Consider the following 21515-nt stretch of genomic DNA (forward strand, 5'->3'; position numbering starts at 1 on the left):
TGGAAAACAGTTCAGTGAGTGACTTGAATCTCTCTCAAGGTTATTGATGAACCTCAAGAATTTAAATGGAAAAAACGTTTTATTTATCAATTTAAATCGTCAAGGCTTGAGCACAGATGTTTTTGTGTTGAAGATCTCTGTTGTCCCGTTTGAAGTTATAGTATTTGAACCTGTGTTCACTGTGGGGTTTTCTTTGTATTCAAATATTTTCACATTTTTAAAGATCAACTAATGGTAAAAGCCAACACTCCGGACTCACATGTTTGAAATGTCGTTCTCTCCAAGATGCAGTAAGTCTCTCATCATGACCATGTTTTCAACTTATTACTTTATAAAGTTCGTCGAAATCTGGGCAAACGAGAGGTTACGAGAGCGGAGTCCCTTATGACCTAATAATGGCTTCACTCCTCCTCCAGCCAGCTGTGGTCACGCCCTGTTTTGTTTATACAACAAGTCTCTTGGAGGTGGAGACTTCAAGGATTGATGACGCACAGTGACAAACCTTGATGTTTGACCAATATCAGTAGAGTGGGCGTAGCTATAGAAAACCAAGTGTTTTCAGTGGGCGGGGCTTAAGATAATTTTCTAATGTCAATATTTCAATGAAAAGAGAGTTTTGTACAAACAGACACTGATGATACAATAGAGTCTAACTTCTATTTAAGACACACTTAAATCAACACTTTAGTTGAACTTTAAACATCTCATGAATTATATATATTTTTTAATCAAGAAACGCTTTATCTCTTCATAACAGCAACTGTGATTTTGTATAATGGTAAATAATTTGATGGAAAAAAAAACCCCAAAGCAACTCACTTTCTAACGCTATAAATAACTAACTCCCTCTCAGTGAACTCATTGCTACAGCTTCGTGTGTTACTCATATTCCTGCAGTCAACATACTTTTTTTTTATTTAGACAATCTCTATTTTATTATTACCTTTTGAATCCACCTCTTCTTGGTGAGTTATGCTAGTGAATAGCTCTAGTAACTCAAGCCATGGGCAGTAGATGATATAGTACTTTTATTTTAAGAGAATTTTAAATCCTGCAAGAAAATGGCCACTCAAGGGTTAACATCTGGCCTTCCATTATTGTCTCCACAGAGGACCTTCTCCCCACCGGCTTCCCCAACATCGACATGGGCCCTCAGCTCAAGGTGGTGGAGCGCACTCGGACCGCCACCATGCTGTGCGCCGCGAGCGGGACCCCGGACCCCGAGATCACGTGGTTCAAAGACTTCCTGCCCATCGATCCGAGCGCGAGTAACGGGCGAATCAAGCAGCTACGCTCAGGTAAGTCGGGTCTTAAGAACCGCGCCGCCTGACGCTAATACCTCTAGTCCTCGCGTCGCACCGAAGAGTTCACTATCCCACAGATTTATTCCCGCTCAGAACCCCATGATGTGTTCATTACCAAACATAATGCATTAAAGCAGACACTTCAGACAACGAAGCTGCCGAGGGAAGTGATGGAAATGACTATGAATATCGCGTCGGTAAATGAGGTCAAATGATTCTCACAAGTGTGTCAAGGTCTACATTTTACCGCCGCGGCTCGGCAGCTAAAATATGTTGTCTTGTTCCCATTGATTCGAACCCCACCGAGAGGCCCAGTAAAGCAAAGTCTAATTATATAGCTAATTAAGTGCAGACTCCGAAGTGCCCTCCGGCAATAAGGGGTAGATATTTCCAGTCGATGATTTGTCACCATTCGGGAAGAAAATCCAATGACTCCTATTTGATTTGTTCCCCGTGATGTAAATCAGTGGTAGACACCGCAAAATAGTGCGTTGCCATCGAGTTCCTGTCCCGGTTCTGACCCCCCCCTAGAGCGCCGCCCTCCAGATAATCAATCTTTGATCTGATTATTTATGCCTCGTCACGTCCGTCGCTCTTTGAAATTGTGCTTCCGTGTCTAACTTGCTGATAGGTTCTCTTTTTTTGAAAGGCTGAATAAGTCTCTTTTTAATCTATTTAGAAATAAGTTCAGGCGTTTAAGTTAATATCAACAAAAATATTCAAGATTATTGAAACGTTTGTTTAAATAATTCAAGCTTTTTTTCCACTGTATACCATTGTGTTAATATCGTTGATTATGGTGGATTCTCTGTACAACGAAATACGATTTAAATGGCTTCGGTGTCGACCAGTTTTGAACGTTGTGTCTTCGTCACTGTGTTTTCATTTTGTAACTCTTGCAACGTTTCATGTGCGTCCTCCATTTGAACTGCACTCTGTTCTCCTTCTTCTTTTTTTTATGTGTGTCTTTATCTGTGTCTGAAACGCATTGAAGGAAACTCAAAGGACCCGAATACTAACTTAAAATAAAAACCAAAAGAAACATCTAAAAAATGTACATATCTTTAATAATAGTCTTTTTTTTCTTTTTCTTTTACTTCTTGGATTCTACTGTCTAACCAATCTAACCTCAAACCAACTTTGTTGTTCTTCCCCTTCTTTATTTTCAACCTGCTTTGTGATTTTCAGAAACATTTGGTAAGTGAATAAGATTAAAAAAAAGAACCCAAGCAAGCCCACCCACTCACCCTCAAGCAGATGGAATATTAACACGACTCTCCAAACGCATGCATTCCTCGCTCCCTCTCCACTTTTTCTCCCCCTTTAACTCCCCCTTTCATTTGTCAGTAAAACTTTTCCTTTAAAACTATTTTTTTTTTCATTCTCCAAAAGAATGAGTTGAAATATAAACAGGAGATTAACAACATATCTAAAATAACCTTTTAAAAAAACCCTTAATGGTAGCACTGGATATTTTTTTCAGCGAACCTGCTCGAGTCGAGTAAAAAATCTTTCATTTTCACGAGGATTTCTAGTCGTGCCAGTTTGGCTCGTTTCCTCGCCGAGGATTTTTTCCGCTGCCAACGGTTGCAAAGCCACTTTCGAGTCGATCCCTTTTCCTCAAATGTTCGAATTTGGCAAATCACGGCGTCCAAATGTTTAATTGATGAGCTTGAGAGATGGAAATGATGCCTATCGCGGTGTCATTTTTAAGAGCTAAAATGGGATGTAATTGGAGTTTGTCTGAGCCAGTGGGTGGTTTCTTGAAAAGTTAGGGATTAAAGTTAAGATAAGAAGCCATAACTACACATTTATAACGGATGGTTTGTTTGTAAAAGGATCGTAAGACTCAGGGATTCATCAGTTTTCTTTCGAAATACTATAGCAGCAGACGTTTTGGATGCTGCATCTTCTCAAGCAAGTCCAGAAGACCTACCTTAAGGATTATGAATTTAGTTTAGGGGGCAAACATGCTCTTGTCTCCCCGACATCTGAGCCACTCACCTCGTAATTCAGACGACAAAACTGTCTAATCTGTGAGTTGTCACCAGCTGTGCTGACGGTGCAGTGGTATTTGACTAAAAAGTCCCCCGAGGAGGTCTTGGAGGGGGGTCCGGGGTGGAGTCTGACATTTCCCCCTCTAAAGTCCCCGTGGCTGTGGGACCCCCAGGTCTCCACCGGCCCCCCCGACACACCCCGAGATCATTAATGCCTCGTGTATTTTGAGTGAAAGGGGGCGAGGACCTGGCCCTGCTGGCGCCCCCGGACCCCAGACAGTCGGCGGTGACGAGAAGGTCAGACCGGCACCATACGATTGTCGTACTCTCCACGACCCACCCAGACGAGCGCCCGCTCGCAGATGGACGGCATCTCCAACGCCAGATTGCCCGCGGCCCCGGCGACATGCTTCAATTACATTTTTAATATATTTAGAGGCTGCGTTTCTCCAAACATCTGGGGATGGTCAGTAAATAATGGCTCAGCAGCCTCTGTATTTAGGTCATCCCCGGTGTAAGCTGATCAACCTCTGGACGACCACAGCTCAGGAGAGGGAAGCTTATGGCTGTCAGGTTGAATGCACAGGATACAGGTTGTGTAGAAAACGCACAACAATCGGTTTTAACTTTTTCATTTTATTTAAAAAACCTCTTTTTCCTTTCTGTTTCTGTGACTTCTTCCCCCTCCTACCCGTTCTTAACAAGGTCAACGTGCCCCTTAACAAACCTGCTCTATTAACCTTAACCTAACCAAGCTTTAACCTTCACCTAACCCAGCTTTTTGACTCTAAACTCCCGACTAAAATCCCCTCTGCTGAGTCCAGCCGGCGTCTGATCCAATAACTAACTCTGTAACCACGTAACCTCCCCGGAGCCTTGATGTCCGCTGTCTTGTGATCAACTATGTCCATGCTGCCTACGCTAAATAAAAATAAAAATGATTTAATTATCTTTTTGATCAACTTAAAATCCTGTCAATTCAGTTCTGCCTGGTTTTTAACTTGTTTAGGAGATTTTTCCTGTTGAACTTTGTAGCTCTGCTTATGCTAAAGATGGTATTTCATATATGTTTTCTTTAAAACATATAAAAAGCGACAAAAAGCAAGAAAATAGTTTGCTTAAATCTACAACCCATGTTGCTTACAGAGTTCACAAAAATGCAGTTTAACCATCACTCCCATTCACGTTACTTTTAAAAAGAATGTATAATAAAAGATACAGTATTTTTAGCTGCTTCTACTTCCATCTGTGTGTTGAAAACCAGGCAGAACTCGTAAACAGATTGTCTCCAACCCGCTGGTATCACAAAAGGTGCTTTTATTTAAAGAGCCGCAACAACAGTCCTGTTTTTAAAACATTGCATAATCCATCCCTGATTCAACCTCCCACTCGAGCACATCTGCCTCATTTCTTAGCAGGAAAACTTGCTCGGCTACTTTCAGTCACGGTGAGCTGTAGGTCTGAACAACAACATATTTGCTATATGGAAATCTGTGAGATTTAAAATAAATCCTGGATGATTTAGAAAGAAGTGAAATATAGGTTTGTGTTCAGGACAGAGAAGGCAATAGGAAAGGTGAATATTAAGTTGAGTTGTTTAAAAAAAATCTAATGATAATCCCTTTAAAAAGTATTAATTAATTGAATGGAAAATGTAAGTAAGTAATTTGTATTTATATTGCGCTTTTCTAGACCAGGGTCACAAAGTGCTTAAACAATCAAATCAATATTCAATAAAGTATATACTTTAAAGGTTGAGATAAAACTGAGAACAACATTAATTTAATGGAAAATTGCAATGTAATATAAAACGCATGTTTTAAGATAAAATATGATAAGAGATTTAAATCTAAACTGTTATTTATGTCATCATAGCTTACATTAGTTAATATCAATCAACGCAGATATCAGGGGAGGCGAAGAGGAGAGTGCAGGCAGGGTGGAAGGTCCAGCTTTATAGACAATATAAATTAGACATGAATGATTTGAAGATACTTTGGGTTTTGTGAATATAAAAGAAAAAAGAAAATACATGAGGGAAGTTAGGGGATAAAATGAGGTAGAACTGAAGGTTTGGAATCAGATGAGAGACAGTATATTATTATTATTAATATAAATTGGGTTTCCAGTTCAGAGCAGACGATAGTTTAATTAAAAACAAGAGCAGAGTGCAAATAATACAACAAAGTGCAAATATAAAGAACATAGATTAAAAGAAATCACATAACATGAGGTCAGATGTAAAAAAAAGGCTTAAAGACCATCTCAAAATAAAGTTAAAGTGGTATTATTTTGAATAAAACAAACAAACTCTGTCTTATTTGTATCTAGAAACAAACACCAGATTAAAGATTCTCTAAAGGGACACTTGCAGTCGAGCGTGAAACGACAGGAAGAAGAAAATAAAAGGTTGAACCGAGCTCGTGACATTACAGAGGAAACAATCAACAATGTTATCACAGTTACAGTTGGAGGCTCTTTTCTTCCCTCCAGTGGCTCAGTGATGCAGAGTGTTAGATTCTCCTAAACGCTCCACGGACCTCTAAACCACGGCGAGAAGACCTGTGCCTTCCAACCACGGCATGTCATCTTAAGTCTGCCCTCTCGCTTGCACCCATGATAAAACACATGTCAGGACCCTCGAGGCTCCTCAGCCGCGCTGATAACACACACTTTATTCTGTAAAGTGAAGCTAAGAGAAAGAGAGGAAAAAGATAAGGAGTCTAGCAAAAATAAAGCACTCTATTATTTTGTGATACCAACCTTTTTTTTTAAAAAATCCCAATGAAAATAAATCTCCCAAAGAGCATTTAAATAGACTTAAAAAAGCAGTAATAATGAATCTCAATAAGTCAATATTGCTTCTAATAACGGTTACTAAACTGATGTTGTGTCTTCGTTTTCGTTTTTGTTTTCAGAGGGTACACCGATTCGAGGTAAGATGTTCACAAAATAAAATAAACAATAAACCAACATAATAAACGAATAACTAATCCTAACCACCCTTCAATGCCACCCATGTGACTCGAAGTGACAATCCTTCTTGTCCCACTAATACTTGTGTGTTTGTGTTTCATTCGTCTCTGTGTCCTGTTGTCGTCGTTGTGGTGCAGTTCTTCTCTTGTCCTCTGTGTTCACGTCTTGTGTTTTTTTTATTTTCACTTATGTCCTGAAAGACAGTGATGGTCATTACTCTTTTGCAGGATTGACATGTACCAAACTGTTTGTTTTTGTTTGTGTTTTATGAAACACAAAAGATTTTATTGAAATGTTGCATTTTTCTGTGGTCAAAAATATTCAGTTCCTTGTATCACTGAATTTCTTTTTTAAGGCAAAAAAAAAAATGGTCCATGTGTGCATCTCAAAAGTAAAAAACGGTAGAAAACAGCATACTAGATTACCACTAAACTATTTCTGAAATTTAAAGGGATATTTCACCCAAATTTCACTCATTTTTTACTCACCAGTTTCTGTTGTCTACACCGGGAGCTCTCGTAATAAAATAAAATTTGCTTGACGTGTTAGCTGTCTGTGTAGCATGTTAGCCTTTAGCTTCCGCTACAAACAAACCTAAAATATAGACTTGTTAAATATTTTCTGGAACAATTCCTAATGTCAAGGGACGTTACAGACGAGCAGTATGGAGGTATTTGGATGTTTTGAAGGGTATTTTTGGACGAAGATGAAGACAACTGAGCTCCAGTCGCTACATTAAAATGAACAAACATTTTTGTCTATAACTCTAAAAAGGAACAGATCACTCTGAAAATAATCCCAACCCTTAGTCGACATGAGGGTGAGTAGAAAATGAGTGAAGTTTGAATGTTGGGTCACTTTAATGTCTCCTCTAATACCCAGTCTAGGATTATAAGACGTACTTGGTTATTTCACTTATCTCAGTTATGATGTATAACTTCACATAAGGATCTGGAGAAACTGATTCATCGTTGAGCCCCCAGCATGTATTCACTTTCGGGCGTAGACCTCCCGCTGATTCAGTGAGATGGTAAGAAGTGAACTTTGCCTCTACATAGAAAAGAACACACTTTCAAAGCCGTGCATCGTCTCTTTTATCTTCCTCAAGCGTGAAAAGACGCTGGATTCTTAATTAATACAAACTGTATCTCTTAGTTTCAAACTTTAACTTCAGTTTTGATCATCCAGAAGACATTCGTATTGGATTAACAGCCATTATAAAAGAATAATAACGACATTGAAGTCCATTACTAGACCTAAACATAAGTGATGTGTCGATGAAGCTTCATGAAACAGTGTCATATTTGTCAGAGGACAGTAGGGGGCGCCCTCATCTTAAAAATGATGTGAGGTTTCGATAACTTTTCAAATCAATAGATTATAGAGCAAAGATTGACATCTAGTGGACTCAGGAGATAATGACACTGTTTCATGAAGCTTCATCGACACATCACTTATAAATCCGCTTTCGAAGCGACTATTTAAAAGTTGATTCAAACGCTACATTCCATTAAATTGCGCTCTCGCGCCTCGGATGCATTAGCTTTGTTTGACTTGCCACGTCTCATAAATCATATTCTGGTTAAAGCAAGCATGACTCATGAACTCCACATTTGCATAATGAGATAAGCGCCTTGAAAAGGAAAAGATAATTCCTCGCCGTTCTAGTTCCGCGCGACACTGAGTCAGCAGCGCCCGAGCGCTTCTTCCGCGGGAACTCGGCGTCGCCCGAAAATTAGAAACCGGGATGTCGACACCAGGCAATTTGTTATGATACCGCATCTCCATAGCTAGGTGGGAAATTTTTCGCTGACGTCGGTGAAACGGAAATGATCAATGGCGGGCGTCGCAATATTCCCGATTTGAAAAGTAAAGAATGGATGTGATCGAGGATTTGTCGGAGGGGTGGAGGGTTCAATTCTCGTGGTGGAAATTGTCAGATCCAGTCAGAAGCAAAAGAGGTTGAACGATGACGTGCGGCCGTTTTGACACGTCAGCCCACCTACCTGTGCAATCTTGGACCGCACAGGAGCGTTACAAAGCACCAGATGGGCGCCGACAACAAAAGGCGGCTCACTCGGGACCCCCTGCTGGGGCGATCACAATCGGATGACCTTGAGGTGGCACAGAAGAAGAAGAGAGGGAACGTCAGGCTATGAAATCCTGGATGGATTCGTCCAGTTACGCTAGGATTAAAAAAAAAGGGGGTTGTGAGTCGGGGTGTGTGTATTTCTGGACGGATGACCTCGTTTTTTGCGGGGGGTGTTGAGGGCACAAATATGAAGAAAGATCGACTAAATAGCTTTCGCCCCCGAAAGACCTTCTGCGTCACTCGGAGACTTGGCCCCGGCTTTTGTTGTTCGCTAAATGAAATCAATCAACGTTCGCTGGAGCAGGCTTAATTGAATTACACAAGTGGGACTGGCGGTCAGTGGGTGGGTGTAGAGGGGGGGGCACATGACGGAGCTGCCTCGCGATCTGAAGCGGCGGCGGGCACGACCGCAACTGGGAGGCACTTTCTCAAATTAATCACCCGTGCTCGGCCCGGCCCTTATTTCTCCCCATACAGTCATTTGATCACGAGGTTTTCTTTACCAAGCCTTTGGATCCGCACACGTTTTTTTTTAACCGTTGCTCAGTCGTCGGCGAAAAAAAAAAAAAAATGGCAGCTACTTTTATTTTTTTTTATAATTCAAGAGCGGGCGCCGAGCTTGACAAGCCCCTGGCAGGGCTTTCTAAAAGCGTCCAACTGGAGTTGCACTTCACACGCTTCCTCCTCGATGGTCTCACTGGTGGGTGAGGCACGAGGCTTCTGAGCCTAATCCAGCTCCACCTGTCACCGTGCTGCCATTTTCCCTCTTCCCAGCAAACATAAAAGAAAATCTGGTCTCTGTGTAAATACACAAGCGAGACGCCGCCACCTGCATTTTAAAAGGTGGATGTTTTTTTGCTTTGGTACGCTAGCTTTTCGGAGGCGGAAACGGCGCCCTTAGGTGGGATTTGGATGATGTGTACGACAAGATGGAGTGAGGGAGGAACACGGAGAAGAATCAGTGTGTTCTGTACGGGACGTCTTGAAGCAGCTCGACGGAGATTTGTTTCTCGTTGGAGTCGGACGGTGCAGGTTTTCACTCGTTCAGGTCGTTGTATTTCAGATATGGATCGTTCTTTGGTGGAAAAAAGTCGTCAAACATAAATATCCAATTTCCAATTGAAACTGAAGAGACAACAAAGTGATAAACGACTCGACTCGGAGAGTGTTTATATACATTTTGACTTAAAATTATAGGTTTTTAATGATCCTGATCGGATAAAAACCACACTTTTGTCACACAATGTCTAATTTTCTGGATTATTTTTGTCACGTTTGGTGGAACAAAAATAAAAAAAACATTCTTGTAAATACATTTTCAATTTAATAATACTTAATAGTAATAGTTGCGAAAAAAACTATTTAAAATGACTTCACTTTTCCACTGTTGACATTGTATAGACATTTTTTTTATGTGTGGTTATTATAAAATCCAGTTAAAATTCAAATTAAAATCGTTTTTTTCATATAATTTAACTCAATTCAACTCAACTCAGTTTCATCAATAGAGTCAACAGTTGACTTAAATTGCTGTACAAGAACATACAAATGTCACTAAAATAACTGTCAAAAACACTAAGATAATACAATAAAAAATAAAACAAGTAAAAGGTACTAAGAACAGCTACCGAGTCTCGTTCTGTGTTAAAAAAACAGGGAATAAAAGTTGGTTTTAAGTAAGTAAGTAAGTAATTTTTATTTGTATATTGCTTTTCCAGACCAGTGTCACAAAGCGCTTAAACAATCAAAACAACATTCAATAAAGTATAAACTTTAAAGGGCAAGATAAAAACTGATAACACAACAGAGAGTTTTAAAAATGGACAGTGAGGAGGATTCTCTAAAACTCACTTGCTCGGAGAATATGCTATAAATTTACTTCCAAAAATTGAAGTTGTGAAATCTGATCGTCTCCGTCGTCAAACCTAAACGTCACATTTTCAAACGAAATCAGATTAAACAACATCTTTTTAATTGTCGACACAAGCCAAGACGTATTTCCTCCTCTCCGTGTACAGAACAGGGATTTGAACCATCATTCCTGTTCCCATTGTTGCTTCAAACAACAACGAGCCGCGGTGCGTGGAGACGGCAGCGCAATCTGTCGCGGCCGAAGCAGCCAAACTCCGTGATGATATAATCAGGACGCGCCATCAACCGCCTCCTAACGAGGAATGATCTGAGATCTCCTCCCGTCCTCCCGCATTCCCCGAGCGCCGGCTTCCTAGAGTCGGGCGTCGCGACTTTATCGCGCCGTAGATACCATCTGAGGGAAAGCGATACTGGCGTTTCATGCACGGGGAGCAACAAGAGGATTGTGGGAAACATAAAAGCCTAAAAATAAGACGGTAAACAAGTGGAACAGCTTAAACTCGGCATGGACTGCAGATTTTATATAAGCTGGTTTTTCTTTTATGGATACATTCGGGGAGGATTTGAACCGGCGACTCATATATACGTTAAGAAGCTTTTCCTGACATGTTAAAAGGACACCGTGTTTATTCTTTATTATGATCAAATGTTGAAATGTAGTTTGAAATGAGGGTTCAGAAGCAATAAGTCAATATCAAAATACAATTATTTATTATATAACATCAATCTTTTATCTTCCTTATCTTAGCTTAAACATATTTTAGTCGTATTGACTGACGAGGCTTCATGAAACAGTGTTATGATGTTCAGAGGTCAGTAGGTGGCGCCATCAGATGGAAAATGAGGTGATTTTTCATCGCCTACAGTTAATTCAAAACTCTGCAGCGGGAATTCTGAGCCGCTCTGGTAGAAGAACTCACATTTCTCCGAGACCGCCATCTCGTGGGAAATAATGACACTGCTTCATGAAGCTTCATCAACACATCACTAGTTTTTAGGTCACAATATCAATCTTGAATTTCGACTTTGATGAACACAAGGTCATGGAAAAAAGTGTAAAAACCGGTGAAATAAATTTAGAAAAATCCATAATAGGACAGTGAGACTTGAACTTCCTGTCTTACCATTGTTGTCCTGAAGTTTTAAATCGAAAAATTAAATTATATTTCGAGAAAATTATTAAGACAAACTTTATTAAAAAAAAATGTATTTCTTCCACTCTCCTTTAAAGACCGCTGACCAGGACGACTAAAAATCCACACAAACGTATTAACCTCAACGACCTTGATGCTTTTATATACCGCTCTCCGTTTACACCTTTTTTGCCAGGGGCATACATTCGTTTTTAATGCCCCTTTTTCCATGTCACTGAAATGAATTTCAGGTAAAAGCCACATTATGTGGTCAAGGTCATTCTATTTCTTAACATTTAATCCATGTAACATATAAGACACAAGAAATCCCTTTAGTGATTCCATTTGTATTGTTGCCTATGATAGATACAGTTCTGCACACATGGATTCTATTTTTATTCATATATATAAAGTGTTATGTGATGGTACATTTGACTTAAAATAGTCGTACAATTTACGACCTTCACTACCAAGTATACCATTCTGTTCAAAACATCCTTTCGTTTATTCAGAGTTGAAAAAGAAAACACAGTTTTTATTGAGTGTCACGGCTGGTAAGGTTCAGCTCAACTTAACTTACAACTAAAATAGACCAAATAAATCATATTAAAGGATGTTGGAACTGCTTGTGTTCAGCCTCTGGCAGAGCCGGAAAGTTTGAAGTAACTCGTCCAACGAAGAAAAGATTAAACACAAAATAGTGATAAAAGACTCCCAGAGAATCTATTTACCTTGGACATCGAAATGATGGGGTTTAAACGATCCTTATGGGATTAAAACAAGATTTATGTTCAACAATGTCTCATTTTCTTGATTATTTTTGTCACAGGCTCAAGGAAAATGGTAAAAACTGTCTCTTCTGCCTTATAAAAATACAAAAACACATTCCTTTTATTGTATTTTTTGTCTTTATCGGGTTAGTAGTTGAAGCAAAATACAATTAAAAAAGATCTTGTTGACATTGTGATGATTTTTCGTGTTTTTCTAATAGAATTTATATGTATTTAGATACAAATAAGATTCCTCCAGTTGCAAGCCTTACGGATACGCATTTGTTGGATTATATCTACGATTGTATTGGTTTGAATCACCTGCTCTTACACCACGTTTATGCCTCTGTATCGTTTACTTTCATCACCTCTTTCTTTCCTGCAGAACTGTAGCTTCAAGAAGATTCTCCCGATTCCAACTGTCAGTCGACTAATTCTCCTCCTCTTCCTTCCTGTGTCGTCTCTCCTTCTTCTCCCCCCCCCTCTCTCTCTCTCTCTCCCCCTTTCTTTTTATCGCCTCGTGTCGGATGCTGTCGTTTCCCAGGTGCTTTGCAGATCGAGAACAGCGAGGAGACGGACCAGGGGAAGTACGAGTGCGTCGCATCCAACGTGGAAGGCGTGCGCTACTCGTCCTCCGCTAACCTTTATGTGCGAGGTAGGAAACAAACCCAGGTCTAAACGTCCGGGACCACAGTTGAATAAAACACGATAAACGATTAAAGTTTTTCAGCACCGACCAGGTGTAAAATGTCGAGGACCTTTAAACGTACCTTAAAACGAAACTGTGTTTTCAAAAGTGTACTTTCATCCTACATGTAAGATTCTATTTGACCGACTAATGCTTCTCTCTGTGATGATGTTTTCTGTCCTTTAATGCCCTCCGGTTACTCACCGTTGGAAGGAAATGTGTAGCACAGTCTTTTTACCGTATCGGTTCAAGACCCACATTTCCCCCCCGTTAACCATAACGCTTCCCACGACTCCTTAAGGGTCCGAGAAGGGTTTCAAGTAGTCGTTTCTTGACCAGCTCTTTCTTTCAGGTAAAAGGAGCGCCACGGTAAGTGACAGCGATTTTGCTTGAGTCGGTTTGAGATTGACGACCGCCAATCAAAATCTTTAAAAAACCCTAAAAAATCCCAATGTTTTTTTGTTTTTTTTAAATGGGAAGGTTGTCTCAAAAGCAGGAATTTTGAGACGCGTTACGAAAGAAAAATATCATTATTAAGTACCTTCTTGGTGATTTAATGCTTTAATGTTTAGTTCAAATTGCAAAGCTAGCTTGTCAAAGCTAAATGCTAAAGAAGGGATTTAATAAATAGAAGCGGATGCATTTACTTCATTGTTTATTTAGATTCTGCATATTAAATAATGATGCCTCGGTATCTACTCTAGTTTATTCGCGCTGCTGTGTACCAAATAACTTTGTTCCCGATAAATAATTCAAAACTCTGACATAATAAAGTGGGTCAGAAAACCGCCTTTTCTTTACTGTTGTTAAAAACATAAAGGAAAATAATTGACTTTCATCTTGAGGGAGAAAATGTAACTGAAAAGATGAAAAAATAGTTGAATATTGTAAAAAAAGTATATAAATATACTTTATTTCCAGGTTAATACGTGACAAAACTACAATTAAATATGCATCAGCCATGTTTGAAAATGACCACCTGGTTTGTTGAACAACATAGTGAAGCATCTTTTAATTCAAAAACTGTAATTTTTTAAGTGATTAAAATGAAGGTTTTGACTCCAGAACCTTCGACTCATGTCTTAAGGGAACACTGTTGTCGTATGTGTAATATATATAACATATTACCGACACTAAACTCGGCAGCGTCCGCATGCTCTCAAACTAAAACGGGGGGTTGATAATATCCTGGTTCTCTCACTCTGTTGTGCCTTGATGGTGTCTACTTTTGTCTGTTTTCAGTTGACTTCTGTCGATCGATTCTGATACTTGATGTTGACATGTTCACAAAGCAAACTGCACTGGGGATTAGCAGCTGTGGTCTGGAGTGTAACCATCCCTATTTTTATTATTATGATTTTATTCTTTTTTATCTAAGAAATCATGACCTAAAATGATTGAATTGATTCTGATTGGGCTTTTTTTTTTGTTTTTCTTTTTTTGTGACGACCGCAGCTTCTAATTTCTGCCCAAACTGTCTTTTTTCAGTTCTATCGTTCATTAGTTTTTTAATTTATTGTTTCCCTTTATTTGGGTTCCTTCTAGGAAAGGTCACAGGTCACTCTCCCGGTGATGTTTTTTTTTACAGTATGGTTGGCTTGATTTGACTCCAGTGGCTCCTCACGTTTCTTTCTTGTTTGCCTTAGCAGGTGACAGTGTTGCTGCCACTGGGGTAAATCTCATTTGTTTTTCTTTTAATTTACCATTTTGGAATGGTTATTTAATGGGGGCGACCAACGTCAGGGACAGAGGGGTGAGGGGTGGTGGGGTTTGGGGGGGCAAAAGGAAGGGCAATGTAGCTGCAGCTAAACACCTTGAGGTGGCTTTTTTTACTCTCTCTGTGTTTCCCCTATTTTTCTCTTCTCCTCATGTCATTGTGTTCTGCATCAACCCCTTTACATCCCTCAGAGCTTCGAGAAGGTTGGTGTGTTTTTTCTTTTTTACTTTTTTAACCCACATTTGAAGGAAAAAAAAAAAAATCAACATGTTGAAAAGAAAAAAGCTCAATTGAAATACTAATTTGATGAGTCGATTCCAAAGTGTTAAAATGAGTATCGGCAATTTTTCTTCTTTTTATTTCTGTTGTACCGAGAAAGAAATGATGAAATCGAAACCCGATTAGCTTCGGGTTTTTTGTTAATTTACCTTTTATGTTTTGCATTGTGGGGCCTTTTTTTTATCGTTTCTGCATCCGTTGGTATTGCTTCTGCACCAAGATAAAGAACTTGCATGTATCGCCATGGAAACCTAGCATGTTGAATTAACAGCTGCATGCTGGGAGAACGTGACTGCACTTGCATGAATCTCTTTGGCCGTGTTGATCTTTTTTTTTTTTTTTCTTTCCGCATTCCTTGTGATTTGTTTCAGTAAATCACTTTTATTTTTCTTCCCCTCTCTGATATAACCGTTCTGCCTTTTTTTCCTTTCGTTGTATTTTTTGTGTTGTGATTTCAGTCTTGTGTTTTTTTCTTTCCAGTTCCATTTCTGACCTCATTTATTTCTGTTCCAACGTCCGTCTCTTTGTGTTGATTCTTGTGTTTATTTTTCATATTAATAATAAAGATGCTGCCCTGCTTCTTGGGTCTTGAAGTGCATATGGAAATGCCGGATGAATAATAAGTGTGTCTACAGCCAGTGTTCCTGTCATCTTGTTTATGATCCATTTCTGCCAAAATGTGACTTGATTGGATTCCTTGATGGTTCACGGCAGCTGCTGAGGGTTGTCAATGACCGTGTCACGTGGATTAATAACGCCGTAACCACCTCTATATCGAGATACAACCGACCGCCTGATGTAATTAGTTCGCTAGAAGGACTGCAGTTAATATCTCCTTCCAGTCACGGCGCTTTATCAAATCATCATCTTTTATTCAACAGGCTCCTTCCCCTCGCGTTCACTCACAAATACACGTAAAGTAAATATTAGTTTGAGTTAGGAATGGTATCAATATTTAATTTTCATGCTCTGCTAGGTTAGCCCTGTGATGTGTAATGTATACGTGTTTCCTGCCTGTGAAGACGGAGGAGGAGGTGGTTAAAGGTCCTGGAAGATAAGGACGCCCTCGCACATGATACACATCGTACTCGCCTGGAAATAGCTTTAGCAGTACGCAGTGTACCCGTAAAGCCATTTACAGGCCAGGACCACGTAAAGACAAAATAATATAAAATATCATTTTCAGTATTTCTTTTCTATTTTGAGAAGCAATTACTAGATTGGAATAAAATGTTATAACATTGTCTATTAGATAGATGGATAGATCCAGAAGAAAGTGCAAATAAAAGAATAAAGAGCAAGAATGAAAAGGTGCAAATATAAAGAACATAGATCAAAGAAAAGGATGCAAAGATTAACATAAAATAACATCATCCTCCTCTCACTTCCCTCCTGTATAACTTATTAAATAAAGAGCCCAAATGAAGTAAGATTATTAAATCATATTTAAATTGTTAAACCAAAAATGGTCTCGAAAGCTTCAACCAAGACTAATAAATATGTGATGCTTGTACTTGAAGATCATTTAAACTTTAAATCTGGATGTGTTTAAACATTTGTTTACCATCAAATGTTGCTTCTGCGCTTAATATTAGAGATGATGAAGCTTCGTGAGGACAGTCGGGGGTGCCCTCAGCTTAGAAATTATTTCATTATAATAGCTTTATAAAGCAAAAGATTATAGAGCAAACAGTGACATCTAGTGGACTCTGAGAATAAGGACAGTGTTTTGTGAAGCTTCATTGACACATCACTACTTACTACTATTATAAATCGTCTTATTACAACAGTAAAATGCATATTCAACATCCCATATCTCCATTAAATAATGAAAATTATCTTAAATAGCATGATAGTTTGCAGCCGGTCTCACGATCAAACCTTCCACAGAACAATCCACGAATCACACAATCCCTGTGAAGACAAAAAACGCTGATGCAGTAACACTGAGCTGTTCTTTAAGCATGTGCATGCGTCTCCTCTGGACCAAAAACTCTTGCCTGTTGCTGATGATCTTGCATGTCCAGCTATGCATTTGTGTGTTGGGAAAGAAAGCTAGATTACACCTTACACTCTCACCGGCCAAAAAACAAAACAAAAAAAAAACCCTCGTCATCTCTATTAGATGTTTGTCTCTGATAACCTCCCGTCACGAAAACGCTTTTTTTAATGGCTCAAAAACAAAATTGTTTCGGTCTGTTATTTGAGAAATCTAGGACAGTTCAGTCGAGGTGGCGACAGCAGCATGCAGCCCTTCGCTCGTCTCTTCCCCTTCACCCCGATCGAGGACAGTGATGTACACTAAAATTACCCTTAGCACTGTGCCTGTGATTACCACGTACCCCTCCCACCATTCCCTGTCAGCTCTCTTTGGGTAATAATTTCCATTTTGATGAGCTTCCCATCGTGACTGTTTAGCATTGGCACAGTCAAGCTATGCTAATGGAGAACCGACCCCTGCAGCTCCCATGTTAATGTTGTCGGGGGGCCCCACCCTGGAAGTGTGACTGAAGGATCGCCCGAGTCCCTCGGGCAGCAAGAGGGTGTAATCTCAGCTTCAAGGTGACACTAAAGGCTGCACATTATTCCGGCTCCGCCCCCCCCCTTCATTTTGGGGGCCCCGACCAACTAGCCGATAATGTCCACCTTCTTACTTTTTTTGTTTTTGCAAATTCCTCCACAACACTATTACCACGACTAGTGCAGTACTCTGGCATTCTCTCTCGACTGCTTTCCACCTTGTTCACTGTAAGTTTTTTCTCATCTCTCTCTCCACATTGGGGCTTGAATCAAGATCATACGTTTTAGACGAAGACAGGAAAAGGACATGTTTGTTTTACAACAGCGATGGGCCGGCTGGGGCTCCTGGTCTCTGCGAGAGAGTCCACAGTACCGTTTGGACTAGAATATAAAAAAACATCATTTATTGTCCAGAAGATATCATGAAAATGCAGCCAATCACTTCTTTTAGTATAGCTTTGTTCCGACACCACTCTTGAGGACGCTTGAAATAGGTTGATAGCATTCATGTTGACGGGTATGTTCGATTAAAACGTAATTATTTTTATTAATTCGGATGTTTCTGGGAAAATGCCCTAATAACATTTAAAGGATTTCACCACAATAGTACATTCTTAATATTCCGAATTCACTTAAATCAACCAGTTTCTGTGTTGAGATGCGTCTACCAACCATAATAGTGACACTTTTAATAAAAATCTAAGGAGGTGACGCACTGGGTCAGATGACCAGTAGAAAGAATAAAACATTCTCCCTTGTTTTCCTTCTTTAACTGTTAAAGAGTTTCCTGCCGAAAAGCAACCGCCAATCAACACCAAATTGTATAAATACCGCCTTTATTTTGAAAAGCAAAAACATATCGGTTGTGGATGTAGCCTGAGGGTCACAAACGATTAGCCACCGGCCCCTTAAGGAGGGCCACGGACGTCCAGCCCTATGGTGTCGGACGACTATATATAGACGGCGAAGTCTAAACAGCTTCCAGTGGCGAAGCCTCATCCACTTATCCACTGTAGCTCTCGGTCCGTCGGCTGAGCAGAGCCCGAGGGAGAGAAGCTTCGCCCAGACACACGCTAATTGGATGTTTTCCTGGAACTTAATTTGTTTCCCCTCTTTACAAGAATTACCTTTAATTGGACCGAAAAAGAAAAAAATCCTTTCGCATCTGAAAAAACATCTAATAGCATTGACACACACGGCTCAGCGGATCACAGATGCATTCTGTCTTTGCTGTGCAGACTTGGTTCCTTTTTTTTGTGTGTGTGTGTGTGGATTTGTTGGATTTGTTATCAAAGTTATTTGTGTGCGTCTGGTATTATGCTATCTTTGGTAATGAATGGCATGCTCGGATGGGCTTGGGTGACACTCAGATTGTTTTTTTTTGGGTTCTCTGGTGTACTGCCCGGGTATATGGGGGCGCACCTGGATATATGTCACTCGTGCCGTAGCTCAACCATGCATGTCTGTGTAGTGACTGGGCTGCTGTGTCTTTTGATTTCTTTGATTTATCCAGTGCCAAATTTAGTCTTTCTTCATAAACTATAGAATCAAAGTATTCATTTTCTCCTTGTGACTTAACTGGTCACGAGGATTGGATCTTCACTAGTGTAATGATGTTAAAAAGTTAAATATTTTTTGGGGAAAACTCCAAATTCTACTGGTGAATGTGGTCGACTGTTGATGTAGGATGAACTTAAACAACTTAAAACAATTTCATTATGGAATTTAATCCTAAAAATACAATTTATGTTTGTCACCGTGTGGTTTGGAATGCTGAGTCCCCTTGAATTTATCGCTCCCGGACCCTTAAACTACGCCTTCATCAGTCCTCCCTGGCCACAAAACAAATCACACACACACACATTTATTCACATATTATCTCGCTGTTGACTGTGTTTATTCTTGCGTTTGAGCCCCAGTGTGTGAGACCTCAAAACTCTGTTAAAACCATGGCTCTTTTTTTATTCATGGTTTCTTACTCTAAACCCCCACCTGTGCCCTCAGTCCCCCCGCCCTCCAAGACAAATCTCATCCATGCTCCACTTGCGAACTGCACAGGCGACCGTCCACGACTGTCTGTTAGCTTTCGAAAAAAAAAAGAAATCTGCTGTCTTGCTGCTCGAGTCTGTTTGTCTCTTGTCTTTTTCTGTCTCGTCACTCTGTCTCTGAGTCAGCTCTACCATCCAGTTCATCATTTTTTAAAACTTCTGCTCCTCCACAACTTCCCTTCTCTATCTTTGGTCCTTTTTTTTTTTTTTTGCATCCCAGCAAACATTTCGACCTCGAACAGGTATTTAAAAAGTTAATAATGATGTTTCAACCACAGACGTTAATAAGGTAAGGTAAGGTAAGGTAAAACTTTATTGATCCCTCAGGAGGTCTCCTTTGGGAAATTGTTTTTTACCAATAGCCAGCAATTTTTCATAAACAATAAAAAATAATACATAAAAAATAAAGTAAGAAGAACATAAAGAGGAAGAACAAGATGACACAATCTAAGTCTAAAGACAAAGACAAAGAACATAGGTCAAGGAAAAAAACAAAAAAACAAAAAAACAAAAAAACAAAAAAAACAAAAAAAACAAAAAAAAAACAAAAAAAAACAACAACAAAGACAAAGATACAAAGACTAACATGGAACAGAACATCCAGATACTTTCACTCCACTCCTGCCCCCGAACTCAGAATTGTACAATTTAATAGCCCGAGGGATGAATGAGTCCCTGAGTCTATTTGTTTTGCACCTGGGTAGGAGCATTCGTGCACTCATTCTGCTTCTCTGCTCACTGATGACAGTGTTCAGAGGACAACTAACTATATTAGTTAGAATACAACTAACTATATTCTATTCATTTCAAACCTTTTTTTAAATCCACTGTTAAATCAAGAGTCCCTGGTACTCTTTTGTGTTATTCTTAGAAACAGGCCAATGAAAATGGCTATCGATAGACACACATTTTTAATAAGAAATTTGTAAAATCATTCTCCTTTATAAGAGGTCATTCAATAGTTCTGACAATTAAATGTATTTCTTAAGCACAAATAAAACGCTTTGTCTAAAACCACGTTCTGTGCTAAGAAAAGACAAGTTTTTTCCGGTACATGGTACTACTACTACTACTACTACTACATCTTAAGAGTTACAAGGCTTTTACCCAAATTAATCTTTCAAATACTATCTCTTGTAATGGAAACTCAGCTAATTTTGAACATCTTAAATCCAGTCCTTCATTTTTAGTGTTTAAATAAACTTCATCTTATGAAAAGCCTCTTAAAAATTTTAAACTTGCAACTTCAGACCTTTACCTGTAGCCAAACGTCAGGTGATTGCTGGGATGCTGATCGAGAAGTTTTTTGCCATTCTTCACTCACACCCCCCACCCCCCCCCCCTATATAGCCTACTATATAAAACACACAGTCTAGTTCAATAACCCGGCACCACACTCCACCTCGTGTTTGCACATCTTGTCGCCACGATTTGAAACAACTCCATGGGTTTTGAGGTTCTCTTTGTCTTCTTCTGGTTATGTCCTTCTTCTTCGTCCGCCTTTTCCTTCCCCCCCCCACTCTATGGCGTTGTTGCTTGCTGGATTGTTGATCCAGTTCTGTTTCCATGACACTCTGTGATTGTAGACTCCTGAGCGACTCTAGACCGTGTCTATGTATCCTAAGACACTCGTTGGTGTTAAGTGCGATGTGACAACGTGCGACCATTACATTTTGTCACATGAGCTAACGATAGAACTCTATATAGCATTGTAGCGGGTCACCCCAGTTTTACCCCTTCCTACAAAAACCCCTCCTTTTCCTCCTCTGTCACTCTTTGCTCCTCTGTTCCCTTCTGTCCTCAAACCCTCTCCCCCCTCGATCTTGTATTTCTTCTCTCCTCTTCAATCGTCTTCTGTCTGGGCATGCTAGCAACCCTTCAGTTATATTCCTCTATGCATTTTATCTCGATTTTTATCTCTGATTTTTGTTATCATTTGACTTAATTTTTTACCTCAGTCTACTTATGCATGCTGTCTGTGAAACTGATAGCTGCATCTATCAATGGAACCGTGTCAGATCTTAAAAAGGCTTTGTCCAGTGGATCTACCCCTAAACCACAAAAATCTGATTAAAGTTTCTCATCTTTAAGACCAAAATAGACGTAAAAGTGCTGCGTG

The 21515-nt window shown here is 39.6% G+C and overlaps 1 protein-coding gene across 1 annotated transcript in view; it reads left to right on the top strand.

Annotated features, from left to right (window-relative positions):
* Positions 1-21515, top strand: part of ptprsa (protein tyrosine phosphatase receptor type Sa) — a 267112-nt gene that overhangs the window by 158751 nt on the left and 86846 nt on the right. The window contains exons 7-8 of the mRNA XM_087783494.1: positions 1110-1298; positions 12689-12799. Of these exons, the coding sequence (XP_087639620.1) occupies positions 1110-1298; positions 12689-12799 (300 nt within the window). The remainder of the gene's footprint in view (positions 1-1109; positions 1299-12688; positions 12800-21515) is intronic.

The sequence above is a fragment of the Callionymus lyra genome, chromosome 2, assembly GCF_982586985.1.
Source record: "Callionymus lyra chromosome 2, fCalLyr1.hap1.1, whole genome shotgun sequence".
NCBI classification, from domain to species: domain Eukaryota; kingdom Metazoa; phylum Chordata; class Actinopteri; order Syngnathiformes; family Callionymidae; genus Callionymus; species Callionymus lyra.